Genomic DNA, 15,003 nt, shown 5'->3' on the forward strand with positions numbered 1-15,003 from the left:
ATTACCTAATTTTTAACAGTTTTTGTTAGTTGTTAGAGAAGTTATTATTATTATTATTATTATTTATTTTTATTTTTATTTTTTAAAGTTATTATTTTTTAAGTTATTATTTTTTGTTTTGTTTATTTTTTTAAATTTAACTATTTTGTTTTGTTTTATAACAATGCCATGTATGTCAAAGTACTAGTTAAGTTTAATTTAGTATTCCAATCTCAGTAGCTTTATATATTACACCAAATGACTTACACCATCTTTACATTTCGCACAGCCATATATGAACCTATTGCAGAACCAAGGACACAACCATAACATACATACTGAACTTAACTTTTGACCCCTATACTTTTATAGATTTCGTTTTAATTCGTTGGACTCTTAATTAAATATTGAACTTTATCTTGTGGTTATCTTTTCAGAATAAATATATTATTTGATTATTTCCAAAATTTGGAGTAGTTATATTTTTAATTATATATTGATCATTGTAAAAATATAAAATAATGGGTCTTCCACTATCCACTTGTATGTATTTATCATCTCCTACAATGTATATAATGTGGTTGAAGGCACAGGACGAGACACTCATCCAAATCCATACGTGAAAACGAAATAACTTGTTAAAATTTGTTATTTTAACACTCGACCTCATCAAAGCCAAAAGTATCTAACATACAAATTTGTTATTTTACTCTAGTCATTGATAAAGCCACCACATATAAAAATTAAAATAAAATCAAAATCAAAATTTCGTAAGAGACGATCATCTAGAAATCAACCACTTGTCACTATTCAAATTGCCTTCTAAATTTCTCGAATTTTGTTTAATTTCTCTTATTTTTCTTCTCACTGTAAAGATTCATCACTAACCATCCTCAATTGTTATGTTTGTGTCTCTCTTTGATCTTCGTTTTATAAATAAATACACAAACGTAAAATTATAACTCTAATTATAACATAAACCAATCAGAATCAACATGGCGGAAATGAATTACCTTTCGTAGATCAGTCTTCTAATAACAAGATAGAACAATCTAAAAAATACCATATATGTTATTAAAGTTTCTCTCGGTATTCGAAAATTTTTGCAACAACAAAACAAGTGCTTATCATAACTAGGGATGGTAACCAATCCGCAAGCTTCATTTTTCGATGAGCACAACCTCGTCCCGTCCACTCGGTTTCACATGTGTAGCAAAACTCATATCCGCATCTATTCATATCAATTACAAAACATTAGTAAACTTCGTAAAGTAATTAATTCTATATTTATATATATATAGTAAGTAAAGATTGTGATTAGAGACAATATATATATGTACGTACCTGCAAGTTATTACTTCCACGCGATTTTTTGGTAGCTCGATCACGTTTTTGCACTCTCTGCATGCTCGCAACATCGTTGTAGTATGATTTAGACCTAACCTCTTTAGACCTAACCTCTTGTATTCCTCGCACGACATGTTACTATGCCACTCAACTTTGCAGTTGATGCAAAAGGGTTTACGGCATTTATAGCAGCATCTCATAGTTCCATCTCCTGTTTTCGACATTAAAGCCGAGCACTTTGGATTTGGGCAACGAACTGTTTCCACCACAAGAACTGTTTCCTCTGATTTGATCCTTTGTTCCCATATCTCTCTTAGTTCTTGTGTCAAAAGATTGGCGCAGCTTGTAAGTGTTAGCTCAGACTCGCATTGGTTATTAGGACATCTCATCTCGCTTCCCTCGAGTAGTCCCGCTTCTATATGGCCTTTCACGCATTTCATGCAGAACTGATGATCACATGAATCAACTGAAAACATATGCTCATCATTCTTGAAACAAGTACTGCAAGTCTTCCTTTGATCAGACCTATCTATGCTGATTTCAGAAACTGTTGTTTCCATTGCAAGGTTATAAGCAAACTTAGCTTGGTTTCTAGTCATCAGAACAGGAGTGCTAGACGTAAACTGTTGTCTTATACGTTGCACATCATCCACATGCAAGGCAATGGTATCTTTCTCAGCCGGGGATATCCCCAAGACCTATATTTTCAAAGGAACTTTATATAATGAAACCCTAATAAATTGAAATATTTTGTATGACATGACGAGACTACGTTATATAGTTAAAACTTTAGACTACGTTACCTTGCAAAACAAGTAAATACCAATTTGATTTAGCATGTGAACGTTAAAAAGCAAAAAAAAAACTTACCAGTTCAAAGATCTGATCATGATCACAATATAGTGAGATATGCTTGATCCCTACACTCACTGCTTCGGTTAGTCCTCGCTTCAACGCCGTAAGCTCAGCCTCCAAAACTGTTATAGTGGAGTCTTCATGATGACGTGAACCCTTGATATGATACAAGAGATTGTCCTGTTGGTCGCAAATTGCAACCCCGAATCCATTCGTTTCGTCGTTCACAAAACCCTTGAAGTAGAGCCTGTACATGTAGAACGGTGAGGGTTTTAGGTCATCCATCGATAGTATTATGTTACGAATTGTATGTGAAGATTCTTCCCCATAGATTTATATAGAGGCCAACATGTTAGGGTTTTTTTTTACCCCTCGTGACATATCTTTAGTATATTTTATTTTATAATATCCCTAAGATTTAGGAAACGTATCAATTGGCGATTTATCAAAAGTATACTATTTTGCACATTCACACCTAAATACTATATTATTTTAAAAATTTTATTGGGAAATTCTCATAAATAACATGAACAATGTTCAAAATTTAATACGCAGGCTCTAATTAAATACTAGTAACATTAAAACTATAAATTAAAATATTTCAGTCACACCAAGTAGAATTTGATTCTTGTTTGAGATTTTTAATTAGACATGTGTAGGTTCTCGTTGTTTTCGCTTGTTGGAATGGTCCACTCACCACTGTCTTGCCTATAACCCAATTCTACATATCATACCAAGAGGGTCATCATCATTAAACCCCCCTCACTCTTCTTTCAATATGGTACATACAAATAATATCTTTCCAAAAATAATTTTCAAATGTAAAAATTCAACCAAATTTTCATTATGTTGGCAAATGGCAAGGATCAAACTTTTTTTTTTTAATAATCAAAAAGGTTCTGGTCCGAAATCCATACATTCCTTTAGGTCCGAGACCAAAACAAGTAATATGGTCTCGTCCAAAGCGCTACTCGAACCGGCGACCTATAAGATTTTACAGAGATCTTTACTAATTGAGCTATTAGCACTTGGTGAAGGATCAAGGATCACACCTAACATAAAGAAAAAGAAAAAAAAAAAGATATTCTTGTAATCTGCTTCACATGTTCTTACAAGTAGAAGAAGACGAATGACTAAATGGACCAAGAAAACGACTACAACCACTTAAAATTTTATTTATTCAATTGAAGTCTGTAAAGTCCTTAACAAAAAAGCAAAATGACAATGAAACATTTCTCTCTGTTTTCTAGTTTTCTTCTGGCCATTGCTTTGGCAGCAACAAGCCACACTGATGCATTTACAAGAAATGATTTTCCAAAGGAGTTTCTCTTTGGTGCTGCCACTTCTGCTTATCAGGTTCGAGTCAGCTTCTGAGTTCTTTCTTTTTTTTTTCTTTAGTTAGTGTTATATTTTGTGAACTTGTGGATAAGATAGTGGGAAGGAGCTGTTGATGAAGACGGAAGAACTCCAAGCGTTTGGGATACGACGGCTCACTGTAGTAAGTCTTTTTCTTTGCTAACGTGGTCGTCAATGTACTGGTCTAGGAGAGTTTGTTTCAATAGATTCATAGATCCTTTGTTTGAAAATATTGCAGATAATGGAAGTGTTGGAGGAGATATAGCTTGTGATGGGTATCACAAGTACAAGGTTTCTCTTCTCTCTGCCGTTTACTTTTCGAACAAGTTATCGTAAATCTCTGGCTCAAATTTGATGTGTTATTGTAAATTTTTTGCAGGAAGATGTTAAGTTGATGGCAGAAATGGGCTTAGAAGCATTTAGATTCTCTATCTCCTGGTCAAGACTTTTACCAAGTAAACCCCTCTAGCTTCCTTGTTTCTTTCTTTGCAAGTAATACTAAAACCCTTTAAAACCCTAATTTCTTCATGTGTATTTTTTTCCAGATGGAAGAGGAGCCATTAACCCAAAAGGTCTATTGTTTTACAAGAACCTCATCAAAGAGCTACGAAGCCATGGTGAGGATTTTTTTTGTCTTAATACTTTATTTTCCTTCTGTCTTTCATACTTGATCCCAACTAAAGCCTAAACAATTTAACAGGAATCGAACCACATGTCACGCTTTACCATTACGATCTTCCTCAGTCTCTTGAAGATGAGTACGGAGGATGGACCAACCGCAAAATCATGTAAAGCGATCAAAGAAGATTGTGTTCTAAACAAAGTCACTTTTCTTAAATATGAATAGAAATGTTGTTTATTTTGCTATATTGCAGAGAGGACTTCACTGCTTTTGCAGACATTTGCTTCAGAGAGTTTGGGGAGGATGTGAAGTTATGGACGACAATAAACGACGCTACGATCTTCGCTATTGGTTCTTATGGCCAAGGAGTAAATTTTGGACATTGTACTACAACCAATGGTTCTACTGGAAATTTATATACGGAAACATATATTGCAGGCCATAACATGTTGCTAGCTCATGCCTCTGTTTCAAATTTGTATAAACTTAAGTACAAGGTATATACAATATTTATCTTTTTGCTATTAAAATCCATAAAATCTTTATGAAGGTAATTTATATGATGGTGGTGCAGAGTAAGCAAAGAGGATCCATAGGCTTGAGTATATTTGCATTCGGGTTATCACCTTATACAAACTCCAAGGACGACGAAATCGCAACTGAAAGAGCTAAAGCTTTCCTCTTTGGCTGGTGAGGAATTGAAGATTTCTTTGATAACTTGAGGAACAAGAAATCTGAAAACACTAAAAGTTATTGATGATTCAGGATGTTGAAGCCATTGGTATTTGGGGACTATCCAGATGAAATGAAGATAACCTTGGGGTCGAGGTTACCGGTTTTCTCAGCCGAAGAGTCGGAACAAGTTAAAGGGTCGTCTGACTATATAGGAATTATTCACTACATGACTCTCTATGTCACAAACCAACCCTCTCCTCCTATCTTTCCTCTCAACACTAACAAAGTGTTCTCTGCAGACGTTGGCGCTTATATGATCCGTAAGCCTAGTTTATTTTTTCATCATCCACCAATCGAAAAAAGCTTCAAAACTCGATTTAGCTGATAAAACTTCTTCTTCTTTGGACACAGCCATTGGAAATTCTTCATCCTTCACGGTGAGTAATTCAAATGTATTTGTGTCAAAAGCCTCCATGGGGTCTTGAATCTTGAAATATTCCTTATTGAATTGTCTTCTTGAAGTTTAAGTCAACTCCATGGGGTCTTGAAGGTGTTCTTGAGTATCTAAAACAGAGCTATAACAATCCTCCAATCTACATTCTTGAAAATGGTACACTTTATTCTGTTTTGTCTTCTTGTTCTGTTTTTGTCTTCTTGAAATCACACCTTTTTGCTTTCAAGATTCTTCATATCACACCACAACTAAAAAAAAAAAACAAAAAAAAAAACAGGTAAACTCATGAAACACGATTCGATGCTACAAGACACATCAAGGCTTGAATACATACAAGCTTACATTGGTGCTGTGCTCAATGCCATCAAGTACAATTATCTTTCTTAGTCTTTCACTTCATCATATTAGCACTATTTGTTTTAGTGGTCTTATGTCCACCTTTAATTATGGTTTACTTGACAATCTTGTTACTCAAAAAAATATTCTGAATGATCAGGAGTGGTTCAGACACGAGAGGTTACTTCGTATGGTCGATGGTTGATGTGTATGAGATAATAAGTGAATACGAGCTAAGCTATGGAATGTACTATGTGAATTTTAGTGATCCTGGTCTCAAGAGGACTCCAAAGCTCTCTGCTTCTTGGTACACTGGTTTTCTCAATGGTGCAATTGATGTTGCTTCTCAAGATATTATTACTCAGTTGCAACAAAACAACTTCTCTGGCTCTTCTTCAGTGTAATGTTACAATATTTAACGATTCTTGTTCATTTGGTTTGATTTCTTTTATTCATATGGAAAAAAAACTCAAGTGAAATTTCAAATGGTGTATCTTGTGACTTGTGAGACCAAAATGAGTCCCTCCCACGGTATTGACCAGGGTTCGATTCCCTGGATGCTCAATCTTTGGCTTTGCTTGTTTAATCTTCATATATCATTGAGAATTACAAATTTTTATTGAACTGATGTCATTCTTTTGACTTGTTCATTTCACTGTAATGTATATATATTCTATGGAAAAAAAATCAAAGAGTTGGCAAATGGTTTAATTTGATAAAGATTTGCATATCAATGATATACATGTAAAGCTTTTTGTGAGCAACCACATATTAATGATAACGACACTCGAACAAAAGCATAAAATTCAAAGTTTATAAAAAAAATTGTGTGCCATACGTACTGCCATTATAGGATTATATCATATAGAGTCCATCGTACGTAATTTTTTTTTTTTTTTTTTTTAACTCAGATTAGCATATAAATATATAAATATAAAATTCTTTAGTCACACAAGAAGTTGACACATATTGGCATGTACGTAAGCTTTGGTAAATCGCAAGGATTACATTTCACAGAAACAAAAGGAAAAAAAAAAGAAAAGAAGATATTATATAGTAGTCTGCTCCACATGTTCTTACAAGTAGACGAAGACGAAAGACACAATGGACCACGAAAACGACTGGACCATTAAAAGTTATTTAATTCACTTGAAGTCTCTCAAGACATTAACAAACAAAAAAATGAAACACTTGTCTCTGTTTTCTAGTTTTCTTCTGGCCATTGCTTTGGCAACAACAAGCCACACTGATGCCTTTACAAGAAATGATTTTCCAAAGGAGTTTATCTTTGGTGCTGCCACTTCTGCTTATCAGGTTCGAGTCAGCTTTTGGGTTCTTTCTTTCTATCTTTCTTTAGTGATTTATAGTTTGTGAACTTGTGGGATCAAATAGTGGGAAGGAGCTGTTGATGAAGATGGAAGAACTCCAAGCGTTTGGGATACAACCTCTCACTGTAGTAAGTTTTTGTGATCCGAGGGAATGTACGGGTTTAGACCCAGAACCTCTTAGTAATTCAAAAAAAAAAAAAAAAACATAGGAGAATTTGTTTCAAGAAGTTCATAGATCCCTTGTTTGAGAAAATTGCAGATAATGAAAGTGTTGGAGGAGATATAGCTTGTGATGGGTATCACAAGTACAAGGTTTCTTTGTTGTTTACTTTTCGAAGAAGTTATCGTAACTCTAGCTCTGTTTTTTTCTTTCTCAAATTTGATGTGTTGTTGTCAATTTTTGCAGGAAGATGTTAAGTTGATGGCAGAAATGGGCTTAGAAGCATTCAGATTCTCTATCTCTTGGTCAAGAATTTTACCTAGTAACGCCTCTAGCTAGCTTCCTTGTTTCTTTCTTTGCAAGTAACTAAACAACATTGTTCCTGACCTTTTAAAAACCTTTTTTCTTCAGATGGAAGAAGACCCATTAACCCAAAAGGTCTTTTGTTTTACAAGAACCTCATCAAAGAACTACTAATCCATGGTGAGTTTTTTTTTTTTTTGTCTTAGTACTCATTTACTCAACTAAAGCCAATTCAATATTTAGAGAGTCTTTGCCAAAAATATTTAACAGGAATCGAACCACATGTTACACTTTACCACTATGATCTTCCTCAGTCTCTTGAAGATGAGTACGGAGGATGGACCAACCGCAAAATCATGTAAAGGGATCAAAGAAGATTGTGTTCTAACAAAGTCACTTTTCTTAAATATGAATAGAAATGTTGTTTATTTTGTTATATTGCAGAGAGGACTTCACTGCTTTTGCAGATGTTTGCTTCAGAGAGTTTGGGGAGGATGTTAAGTTATGGACTACAATCAACGAAGCTACAATATTCGCCATTTCTTCTTATGGCCAAGGAATAAAGTTTGGACATTGTACTCCTACCAACTGCTCTACTGGAAATTCTTGTATGGAAACATATATTGCAGGCCATAACATGTTGCTAGCTCATGCTTCAGCTTCAAATTTGTATAAACTTAAGTACAAGGTATATATACAATATTTATCTTTTTGCTCTTAAAATCCATAAAATCTCTATGAAGGTAATTTATATGATGGTGGTGCAGAGTAAGCAAAGAGGATCCGTAGGCTTAAGTATATTTGCTTTCGGGTTATCACCTTATACAAACTCCATCGACGACGAAATCGCAACTGAAAGAGCTAAAGCTTTCCTCTTTGGCTGGTGAGGAATTGAAGATTTCTTTGATAACTTGAGGAACAAGAAATCTGAAAACACTAAAAGTTATTGATGATTCAGGATGTTGAAGCCATTGGTATTTGGGGACTATCCAGATGAAATGAAGAGAACCTTGGGGTCGAGGTTACCGGTTTTCTTAGCGGAAGAGTCGGAACAAGTTAAAGGGTCATCTGACTTTATAGGAATTATTCACTACATGACTCTCTATGTCACAAACCGACCCTATCCTCTTGTCTTTCCTCTCAACACTAACAAAGTCTTCTCTGCAGACATTGGAGCTTATATGATCTGTAAGCCTAGTTTCTTTTTCATCATCCACCAATCGAAAAAAGCTTCACAACTCGTTTTAGCTGATAAAACTTCTTCTTCTTTGGACACAGCCACTGGAAATTCTTCATCCTTCACGGTGAGTAAGTCAAATGTATTTGTGTCAAAAGCCTCCATGGGGTCTTGAATCTTGAAATGTTCCTTATTGAATCGTCTTCTTGAAGTTTGAGCCAACTCCATGGGGTCTTGAAGGTGTTCTTGAGTATCTAAAACAGAGCTATAACAATCTTCCTATCTACATTCTTGAAAATGGTACACTTTATTCTGTTTTGTCTTCTTGTTCTGTTGTTTGTCTTCTTGAAATCACACCTTTTTGCTTTCAAGATTCTTCATATCACACCATAACTAAAAATAAAATACCAAAAAAAACAGGTAGACCCATGAAACACGATTCGATGCTACAAGACACACCAAGACTTGTATACATACAAGCTTACATTGGTGCTGTCCTCAATGCCATCAAGTACAATTATCCTTCTTAGTCTTTTACTTCATCATATTAGCTATAATGGTGGTTTACTTGACACTCTTGTTTTTCAAAACATCTTCTGACGACTGATCAGGAATGGATCAGACACGAGAGGTTACTTTGTATGGTCGTTGGTTGATCTGTATGAGATAGAGGGTGGATACAAGCTAAGCTTTGGAATAAACTATGTAAATTTTAGCGATTCTGGTCTCAAGAGGACTCCAAAGCTCTCTGCTTCTTGGTACACTGGTTTTCTCAATGGTGCAATTGATGTTGCTTCTCAAGATATTATTACTCAGTTGCAACAAAACAACTTCTCTGGCTCTTTTTCAGTGTAATGTTATTTAAATTGTTATTTAAATTGTTGTTCTCGGATATTAAATTGTTGGTTAAACAATAAATTCCTCAGTCACACACCAAGTAAGAATTAGACTCATGTTAGAGATTTTTAGTCGATGTGTAATTCTTGTGTGTTTTGGCTGTTGCAATGGTCCACTGTCTTGTCTTTAACCCAATTCTTTATATATATATACTACAAAACAATCCATCATAAGGATTACACTTCACAGAAAGAAAAGGAAAAAAAAAAACACAAAGATAATATATAGTAGTCTGCTCCACATGTTCTTACAAGTAGAAGATGAAGACGCAGGACACATATGGACCACGAAAATGACTGGACCATTAAAAGTTATGTATTCACTTGAAGTCTCTCAAGAGACAACAAAAAAAAATAAAAAGAAAATGAAACACTTGTCTCTGTTTTCTAGTTTTCTTCTGGTCATTGTTTTGGCAACAACAAGCCACGGTGATGCCTTTACCAGAAATGATTTTCCAAAAGAGTTTCTCTTCGGTGCTGCCACTTCTGCTTATCAGGTTCGACTCTGCTTTTGGGTTCTTTCTTTCTTTCTTTCTTTCTTTAGTGATTTAAATTTTGTGAACTTGTGGATAAAATAGTGGGAAGGAGCTGTTGATGAAGATGGAAGAACTCCAAGCGTTTGGGATATAACCTCCCACTGTAGTAAGTCTATTTCTTTTCTAACATGGTGGTCTGTGGTCAATGTACTGGTTTAGGAGAGTTTGTTTCAATAGATTCATAGATCCCTTGTTTGAGAATATTGCAGATAATGAAAGTATTGGAGGAGATATAGCTTGTGATGGGTATCACAAGTATAAGGTTTCTCTTCTCTGCTGTTTACTTTTCGAACAAGTTATCGTAAACCTCTGCTTGGCTCTGTTCTTTTCTAAAATTAGATGCGTTATTGTCAATTTTTGCAGGAAGATGTTAAGTTAATGGCAGAAATGGGCTTGGAATCATTCAGATTCTCTATCTCCTGGTCAAGACTTATACCTAGTAAACGCCTCTAGCTTCCTTGTTTCTTTCTTTGCAAGTAAACTGAATCTGAACCTTTAAAGCCCTTTTTTCTTCATGTTGCAGATGGAAGAGGAGCCATTAACCCAAAAGGTCTGTTGTTTTACAAGAGTCTCATCAAAGAACTACGAAGCCATGGTGATTCTTTGTTTTTCTTAGTACTCAACTAAAGCCAATGCAATAGTCAGCTTCTAAGAGAGTCTTTGCCAAAAATATTTAACAGGAATCGAACCACATGTTACACTTTACCACTATGATCTTCCTCAGTCTCTTGAAGATGAGTACGGAGGATGGACCAACCGCAAAATCATGTAAAGGGATCAAAAGAAGATTATGTTGTAACAAAGTCACTTTCCTAAAATATGAATAAAAATGTTGTTTATTTCTTGTTATATTGCAGAGAGGACTTCACTGCTTTTTCAGATGTTTGCTTCAGAGAGTTTGGGGAAGATGTTAAGTTATGGACTACGATCAACGAAGCTACAATATTTGCCATTGCTTTTTATGGCCAAAGACCAAGGCTTGGACATTGTACTCCTACCAACTGCTCTACTGGAAATTCTTGTATGGAAACATATATTGCAGGCCATAACATGTTGCTAGCTCATGCCTCTGCTTCAAATTTGTATAAACTAAAGTACAAGGTATACAATTTTTTATTATTTTGCTCTAAACACATTCAATCAGTATGAACTTAATACATATGATGTTGCAGAGTAAGCAAAAAGGATCCATAGGCTTGAGTTTATTTGCATTGGGGTTGTCTCCTTATACAAACTCCAAGGACGACGAAATCGCAACTCAAAGAGCTAGAGCTTTCCTCTTTGGCTGGTGAGGGAATAAGCTTTCTTTGTTTTCAAGAAATCTGAAAGACTAAAATAAAGATTGATGATTCAGGATGTTGAAGCCATTGGTATTTGGGGACTATCCAGAAGAAATGAAGAGAACCTTAGGGTCGAGGTTACCGGTTTTCTCAGCCGAAGAGTCGGAACAAGTTAAAGGGTCATCTGACTTTATAGGAATTATTCACTACTTGACAGTCTATGTCACAAACCGACCCTCTCCTCTTATCTTTCCTCTCAACACTAACAAATTCTTCTCTGCAGACATGGGCGCATATATAATTTGTAAGTCTAGTTTTTGTTCATCATCGCTCAATCAAAAAAAGCTTCGGAACTCGGTTTAGCTGATAAAACTTCTTCTTTGTACACAGCTACTGGGAACTCTTCATCATTCACGGTGAGTTCCTCATATTTATTTGTGTCAAAACCTCTTGTTTGATCTTGAATCTTGAAATATTCTTAATTGAGTTGTTGTTTTTGAAGCTTGATGCAACTCCATGGGGTCTTGAAAGTGTTCTTGAGTATCTAAAGCAGAGCTATAACAATATTCCAATCTACATTCTTGAAAATGGTACACTTTCTATTGTTTTGTCTTCGTGTTCTGTTTTTTGTCTTCTTGAAATCACATCTTTTTGTTCTCAAGATTCTTCATATCACATCACAAATAACAAAAAACAAAAACAGGTAGAGCCATGAAACATGATTCGATGCTACAAGACACACCAAGACTTGAATACATACAAGCTTACATTGGTGCTGTCCTCAATGCCATCAAGTATAATGATCCTTCTTCGTCTTTTACTTCATCATATTAGCTATAATGATGGTTTACTTGACACTCTTGTTTTTCAAAACATCTTCTGACGACTGATCAGGAATGGATCAGACACAAGAGGTTACTTTGTATGGTCGTTGGTTGATCTGTATGAGATAGAGGGTGGATACAAGCTAAGCTTTGGAATAAACTATGTAAATTTTAGCGATCCTGATCTCAAGAGGAGCCCAAAGCTCTCTGCTACTTGGTACACTGGTTTTCTCAATGGTGCAATTGATGCTGCTTCTCAAGATATTACTCAGTTGCGAGATAACAACTTGTCTGGCTCTTCTTCAGTGTAATGTTATAAGATTTAATGATTCTTGTTCATTTTGTTTGATTGTGTCTATGAAGAAAACTCAGTAAATTTGCAAATGGTGTATCTTCTTGTGAGACTAAAATGAGTCGCAAGGATTCTGGAAGTTTAGTTAAATAGATAACAACACTCAAACACCAGTCACAGAAGCTCTAATGCTTCAAAAGTTAAAACTTTTGAAAGTATTTTATTATTTTGTTACTACAATCACAAAAGCGCATCTGGTGTAGTGGTATCATAGTACCCTCCCACGGTACTGACCAGGGTTCGATTCCCTGGATGCGCATTTTTCTTTATTTTGTAAGTAGCACACTAACGTTTACTACTTATGTGTTGGGACTTGGGAGGCTACTTCATATGGTTGATAACCGATTTGTTTGTATCAATATCAGCAGTCATCATCTCATGAAGTCTCCAAATGTCTCTTTACTTTTGGACCTCTCAGCTCATCTCAAAGCCAAACGAAAACTGAGGTCTTCCCACCACGCCTTGACATTAGGATTTAGGACTTTCAAAACCGGCATGTTTCATCTTCATGAGGTAGCAAGTGTATGGAACGAAGTGAAGTCTGCGAGTGTGTAAGTATCTCGGCGAAGTAGTTTGTCTTCCCAAGTCTCTCTTCGTACATGAGTTTTTCTCTAGTTTCTGCTCCATGATGGCTAGATTAGGATATGACTCGCCTTGAAGCTGCACGATGATGAGCTGGTGGATAATGGCAGAGATTGAAAAACGAGATGGCCACACAAACACGAGAATTTCCCAAACCTCGGTTCTTCTCAGTCTATATACACTTATTCGTTTCATCCCACATACAGCAATCGTCGCATGTTCTCAGTAACTAACCACTTGAATCTCCTTGTTCCCAGCCCAACAATTCCACTTATCAAACATATTTGTCACCAATCCATCATCCAAAGTTGACTCACACTGATCAAGTTAACTAGAAAATAACACAAATTGACACTAACAAAAAAAGCAAAAACACAAAACAATTCAAGTATCTAGCCATAAGACAATAAAACTAACAAGTTACAATACTAAAAATTAAAAAGGTTTAACATATTTAGCCCTCAAGTCTGCAAGAACATATCTCGGCAGGCGGGATTCAACCGTCTACCATCGTCATTTCGTTCGAGCCAACAGATTCCATAGGGCTTCCACAACCTTCACCATCAAGCTCATTCTCAACATTCAAAACCCTTCTACGTCCTTGTTTATCCACAGCCGAATTAAAACGAACAACATCTTCATCATCAAAGATGTACATTGGTCTCTTAGGATTAACTTCCAGTAGAACATAGCTAAGTCTTAGACTCAACGTCACATTAGCTTGAATCTTGTTGCATATTCTACTAATAACCTCAGAATAAGTGACCTCTCTAGACTTGAGAAAGATTATGAATTCTAAGAATTTAAAGAATAACTCTCTTTATTTGCTTAAGAAAATAACTCAAAACTTAAGCTTCTAAAACTCTTAATCTCTCTCTAATCTCTTAAGGTTACCACAACTTTGATAACTCATATATATAGAGAAGAGATAACACCTTATTCTAATAGGAATTGTATCTAGATAACTCCTAAACACAATCCAATTCCTAAGTCATAACTCAACTAGGAAAAGGTAACTTGTCTCCTAAGTGTTCTTCTTCAAGCTTATCCCAACAATCTCCCCTTTAAGCTTGAAGTCTTTCTTTGACAAGCTATGGACTCCAATGAGATCTCTCATTACCTTGAACTTGTTCTTCTCAAGTGCTTTGATTAAGATGTCTGCTCTTTGTTCCACTCCCGGAACATGTATCACCTCTACTTGTTCATTTTCAACGCATTCTCGTATAAAATGATACCTTCGATGAATATGCTTGCTACGCCCATGAAACACCGGATTTTTAGTAAGTGCAATAGCGGATTTGTTGTCAACTTGGATTGTCACCTTCTCACACTCTTTATCAATGATTTCAGCAAAGAGATCTTTTAACCAAATGGCTTGTTTAGCAGCTTCTGTGGCAGCCATGAATTCTGCTTCACAAGAGGAAAGTGCCACGACCTGTTGTTTGTGAGAACTCCATGTAATTGGACACTCATTGAAATAAAATACGTGACCAGCTGTACTTCTTCCATCATCAACATCGACACTATGGCTACTGTCACTGTACCCTATCAACCCGGTTTGAACTCCCTGCTTGAAACACAGTCCATGAGAATATGAACCTTGAAGATATCGCAGAACCTGTTTTAATGCAGCACCATGTGACTCCCGTGGTTCCTGCAAATAACGACTCAAAATTCCTACAGAGTACGAGAGGTCTGGCCGTGTGTGAAGTAAGTATCTTAGACATCCGATTCTTCTTCTATAAAGCTGCTCATCAATACGTTTCGGATCTCTTCCTTTCGATTGTTCCAAACTAGGCTCTATTGGAATAAGAACATAGTTACACTCACTCATCCCAGCTTCTTCTAAGATCTTCTTCGCGTATCTCTCTTGTTTTAAAACAATTCTATCCTGTTTGAAAATATAATCCACATAAATAAATGTAATAAAAATTCACTCAT

General features: G+C 35.6%; 4 protein-coding genes and 1 non-coding gene across 9 annotated transcripts; 4 read left to right on the forward strand and 1 right to left on the reverse strand.

Moving 5' to 3' along the window:
• Window positions 1–1,053: 1,053 nt before the first annotated feature.
• Window positions 1,054–2,436, reverse strand: LOC17886857 (potential E3 ubiquitin-protein ligase ariadne-2). The gene is made up of 3 exons (XM_006291253.2): window positions 2,197–2,436; window positions 1,324–2,024; window positions 1,054–1,210 (listed from the first exon to the last, which is right to left on the reverse strand). Exons 1-3 carry the CDS (start codon window positions 2,434–2,436, stop codon window positions 1,054–1,056), a joined length of 1,098 nt encoding a protein of 365 aa, XP_006291315.2.
• A 965-nt stretch (window positions 2,437–3,401) lies between these two features.
• LOC17885685 (beta-glucosidase 8) lies at window positions 3,402–6,189 on the forward strand. 3 transcript variants are annotated; one of them, XM_006290875.2, is made up of 13 exons: window positions 3,402–3,537; window positions 3,616–3,679; window positions 3,776–3,828; window positions 3,917–3,992; window positions 4,083–4,154; window positions 4,238–4,325; window positions 4,413–4,656; window positions 4,734–4,849; window positions 4,925–5,154; window positions 5,246–5,271; window positions 5,357–5,444; window positions 5,566–5,656; window positions 5,785–6,189. In XM_006290875.2, the coding sequence occupies exons 1-13, from the start codon at window positions 3,406–3,408 to the stop codon at window positions 6,026–6,028; spliced, it is 1,524 nt and encodes a 507-aa protein (XP_006290937.2). In that variant the 5' UTR covers window positions 3,402–3,405; the 3' UTR covers window positions 6,029–6,189. The 3 variants fall into 3 exon arrangements, with proteins under 3 accessions (XP_006290937.2, XP_023637801.1, XP_023637800.1); XM_023782032.1 differs by having other exon boundaries at window positions 3,468–3,537; window positions 3,612–3,679; XM_023782033.1 differs by lacking the exon at window positions 5,785–6,189 and having other exon boundaries at window positions 5,385–5,444; window positions 5,566–5,655.
• A 617-nt stretch (window positions 6,190–6,806) lies between these two features.
• On the forward strand, window positions 6,807–9,566 carry LOC17886863 (beta-glucosidase 8). Of its 2 annotated transcripts, XM_023782034.1 has the most exons (13): window positions 6,807–6,938; window positions 7,017–7,080; window positions 7,212–7,264; window positions 7,359–7,434; window positions 7,524–7,595; window positions 7,686–7,773; window positions 7,860–8,103; window positions 8,183–8,298; window positions 8,374–8,603; window positions 8,694–8,719; window positions 8,805–8,892; window positions 9,013–9,103; window positions 9,204–9,566. In XM_023782034.1, exons 1-13 carry the CDS (start codon window positions 6,807–6,809, stop codon window positions 9,445–9,447), a joined length of 1,524 nt encoding a protein of 507 aa, XP_023637802.1. In that variant the 3' UTR covers window positions 9,448–9,566. The 2 variants fall into 2 exon arrangements, with proteins under 2 accessions (XP_023637802.1, XP_023637803.1); XM_023782035.1 differs by lacking the exon at window positions 7,212–7,264 and having other exon boundaries at window positions 6,815–6,938.
• A 276-nt stretch (window positions 9,567–9,842) lies between these two features.
• LOC111830392 (beta-glucosidase 8-like) lies at window positions 9,843–12,512 on the forward strand. Of its 2 annotated transcripts, XM_023782036.1 has the most exons (13): window positions 9,843–9,985; window positions 10,067–10,130; window positions 10,234–10,286; window positions 10,388–10,463; window positions 10,548–10,619; window positions 10,705–10,792; window positions 10,882–11,125; window positions 11,197–11,312; window positions 11,379–11,608; window positions 11,695–11,720; window positions 11,807–11,894; window positions 12,008–12,098; window positions 12,199–12,512. In XM_023782036.1, exons 1-13 carry the CDS (start codon window positions 9,854–9,856, stop codon window positions 12,437–12,439), a joined length of 1,521 nt encoding a protein of 506 aa, XP_023637804.1. In that variant the 5' UTR covers window positions 9,843–9,853; the 3' UTR covers window positions 12,440–12,512. The 2 variants fall into 2 exon arrangements, with proteins under 2 accessions (XP_023637804.1, XP_023637805.1); XM_023782037.1 differs by lacking the exons at window positions 9,843–9,985; window positions 10,234–10,286 and having other exon boundaries at window positions 10,086–10,130.
• Window positions 12,513–12,668: 156 nt separating this feature from the next.
• Window positions 12,669–12,739, forward strand: TRNAG-CCC. The gene has a single exon. It is a non-coding gene; the product is annotated as a tRNA-Gly (tRNA).
• Window positions 12,740–15,003: the final 2,264 nt, after the last annotated feature.

This window comes from Capsella rubella, unplaced genomic scaffold (genome assembly GCF_000375325.1).
Source record: "Capsella rubella cultivar Monte Gargano unplaced genomic scaffold, Caprub1_0 scaffold_5, whole genome shotgun sequence".
In the NCBI taxonomy this organism is placed as follows: Eukaryota; Viridiplantae; Streptophyta; class Magnoliopsida; order Brassicales; family Brassicaceae; genus Capsella; species Capsella rubella.

Excerpts from the sequence above, each read along its gene's own strand:
- LOC17886857 (XM_006291253.2), bottom strand. The coding sequence starts at position 2,436 with ATGTACAGGCTCTACTTCAAGGGTTTTGTGAACGACGAAACGAATGGA. Across the intron at positions 2,025-2,196 it reads ATGATCAGATCTTTGAACTG|GTCTTGGGGATATCCCCGGC; the intron begins GTAAGTTTTTTT and ends TTGAAAATATAG. Across the intron at positions 1,211-1,323 it reads GTGGAAGTAATAACTTGCAG|ATGCGGATATGAGTTTTGCT; the intron begins GTACGTACATAT and ends TGATATGAATAG.
- LOC17885685 (XM_006290875.2), top strand. The coding sequence starts at position 3,406 with ATGAAACATTTCTCTCTGTTTTCTAGTTTTCTTCTGGCCATTGCTTTG. Across the intron at positions 3,680-3,775 it reads GGATACGACGGCTCACTGTA|ATAATGGAAGTGTTGGAGGA; the intron begins GTAAGTCTTTTT and ends AAAATATTGCAG. Across the intron at positions 3,829-3,916 it reads ATGGGTATCACAAGTACAAG|GAAGATGTTAAGTTGATGGC; the intron begins GTTTCTCTTCTC and ends AATTTTTTGCAG.
- LOC17886863 (XM_023782034.1), top strand. The coding sequence starts at position 6,807 with ATGAAACACTTGTCTCTGTTTTCTAGTTTTCTTCTGGCCATTGCTTTG. Across the intron at positions 8,104-8,182 it reads TGTATAAACTTAAGTACAAG|AGTAAGCAAAGAGGATCCGT; the intron begins GTATATATACAA and ends ATGGTGGTGCAG. Across the intron at positions 8,299-8,373 it reads AAAGCTTTCCTCTTTGGCTG|GATGTTGAAGCCATTGGTAT; the intron begins GTGAGGAATTGA and ends TTGATGATTCAG.
- LOC111830392 (XM_023782036.1), top strand. The coding sequence starts at position 9,854 with ATGAAACACTTGTCTCTGTTTTCTAGTTTTCTTCTGGTCATTGTTTTG. Across the intron at positions 10,131-10,233 it reads GGATATAACCTCCCACTGTA|ATAATGAAAGTATTGGAGGA; the intron begins GTAAGTCTATTT and ends AGAATATTGCAG. Across the intron at positions 11,609-11,694 it reads CATGGGCGCATATATAATTT|CTACTGGGAACTCTTCATCA; the intron begins GTAAGTCTAGTT and ends CTTTGTACACAG.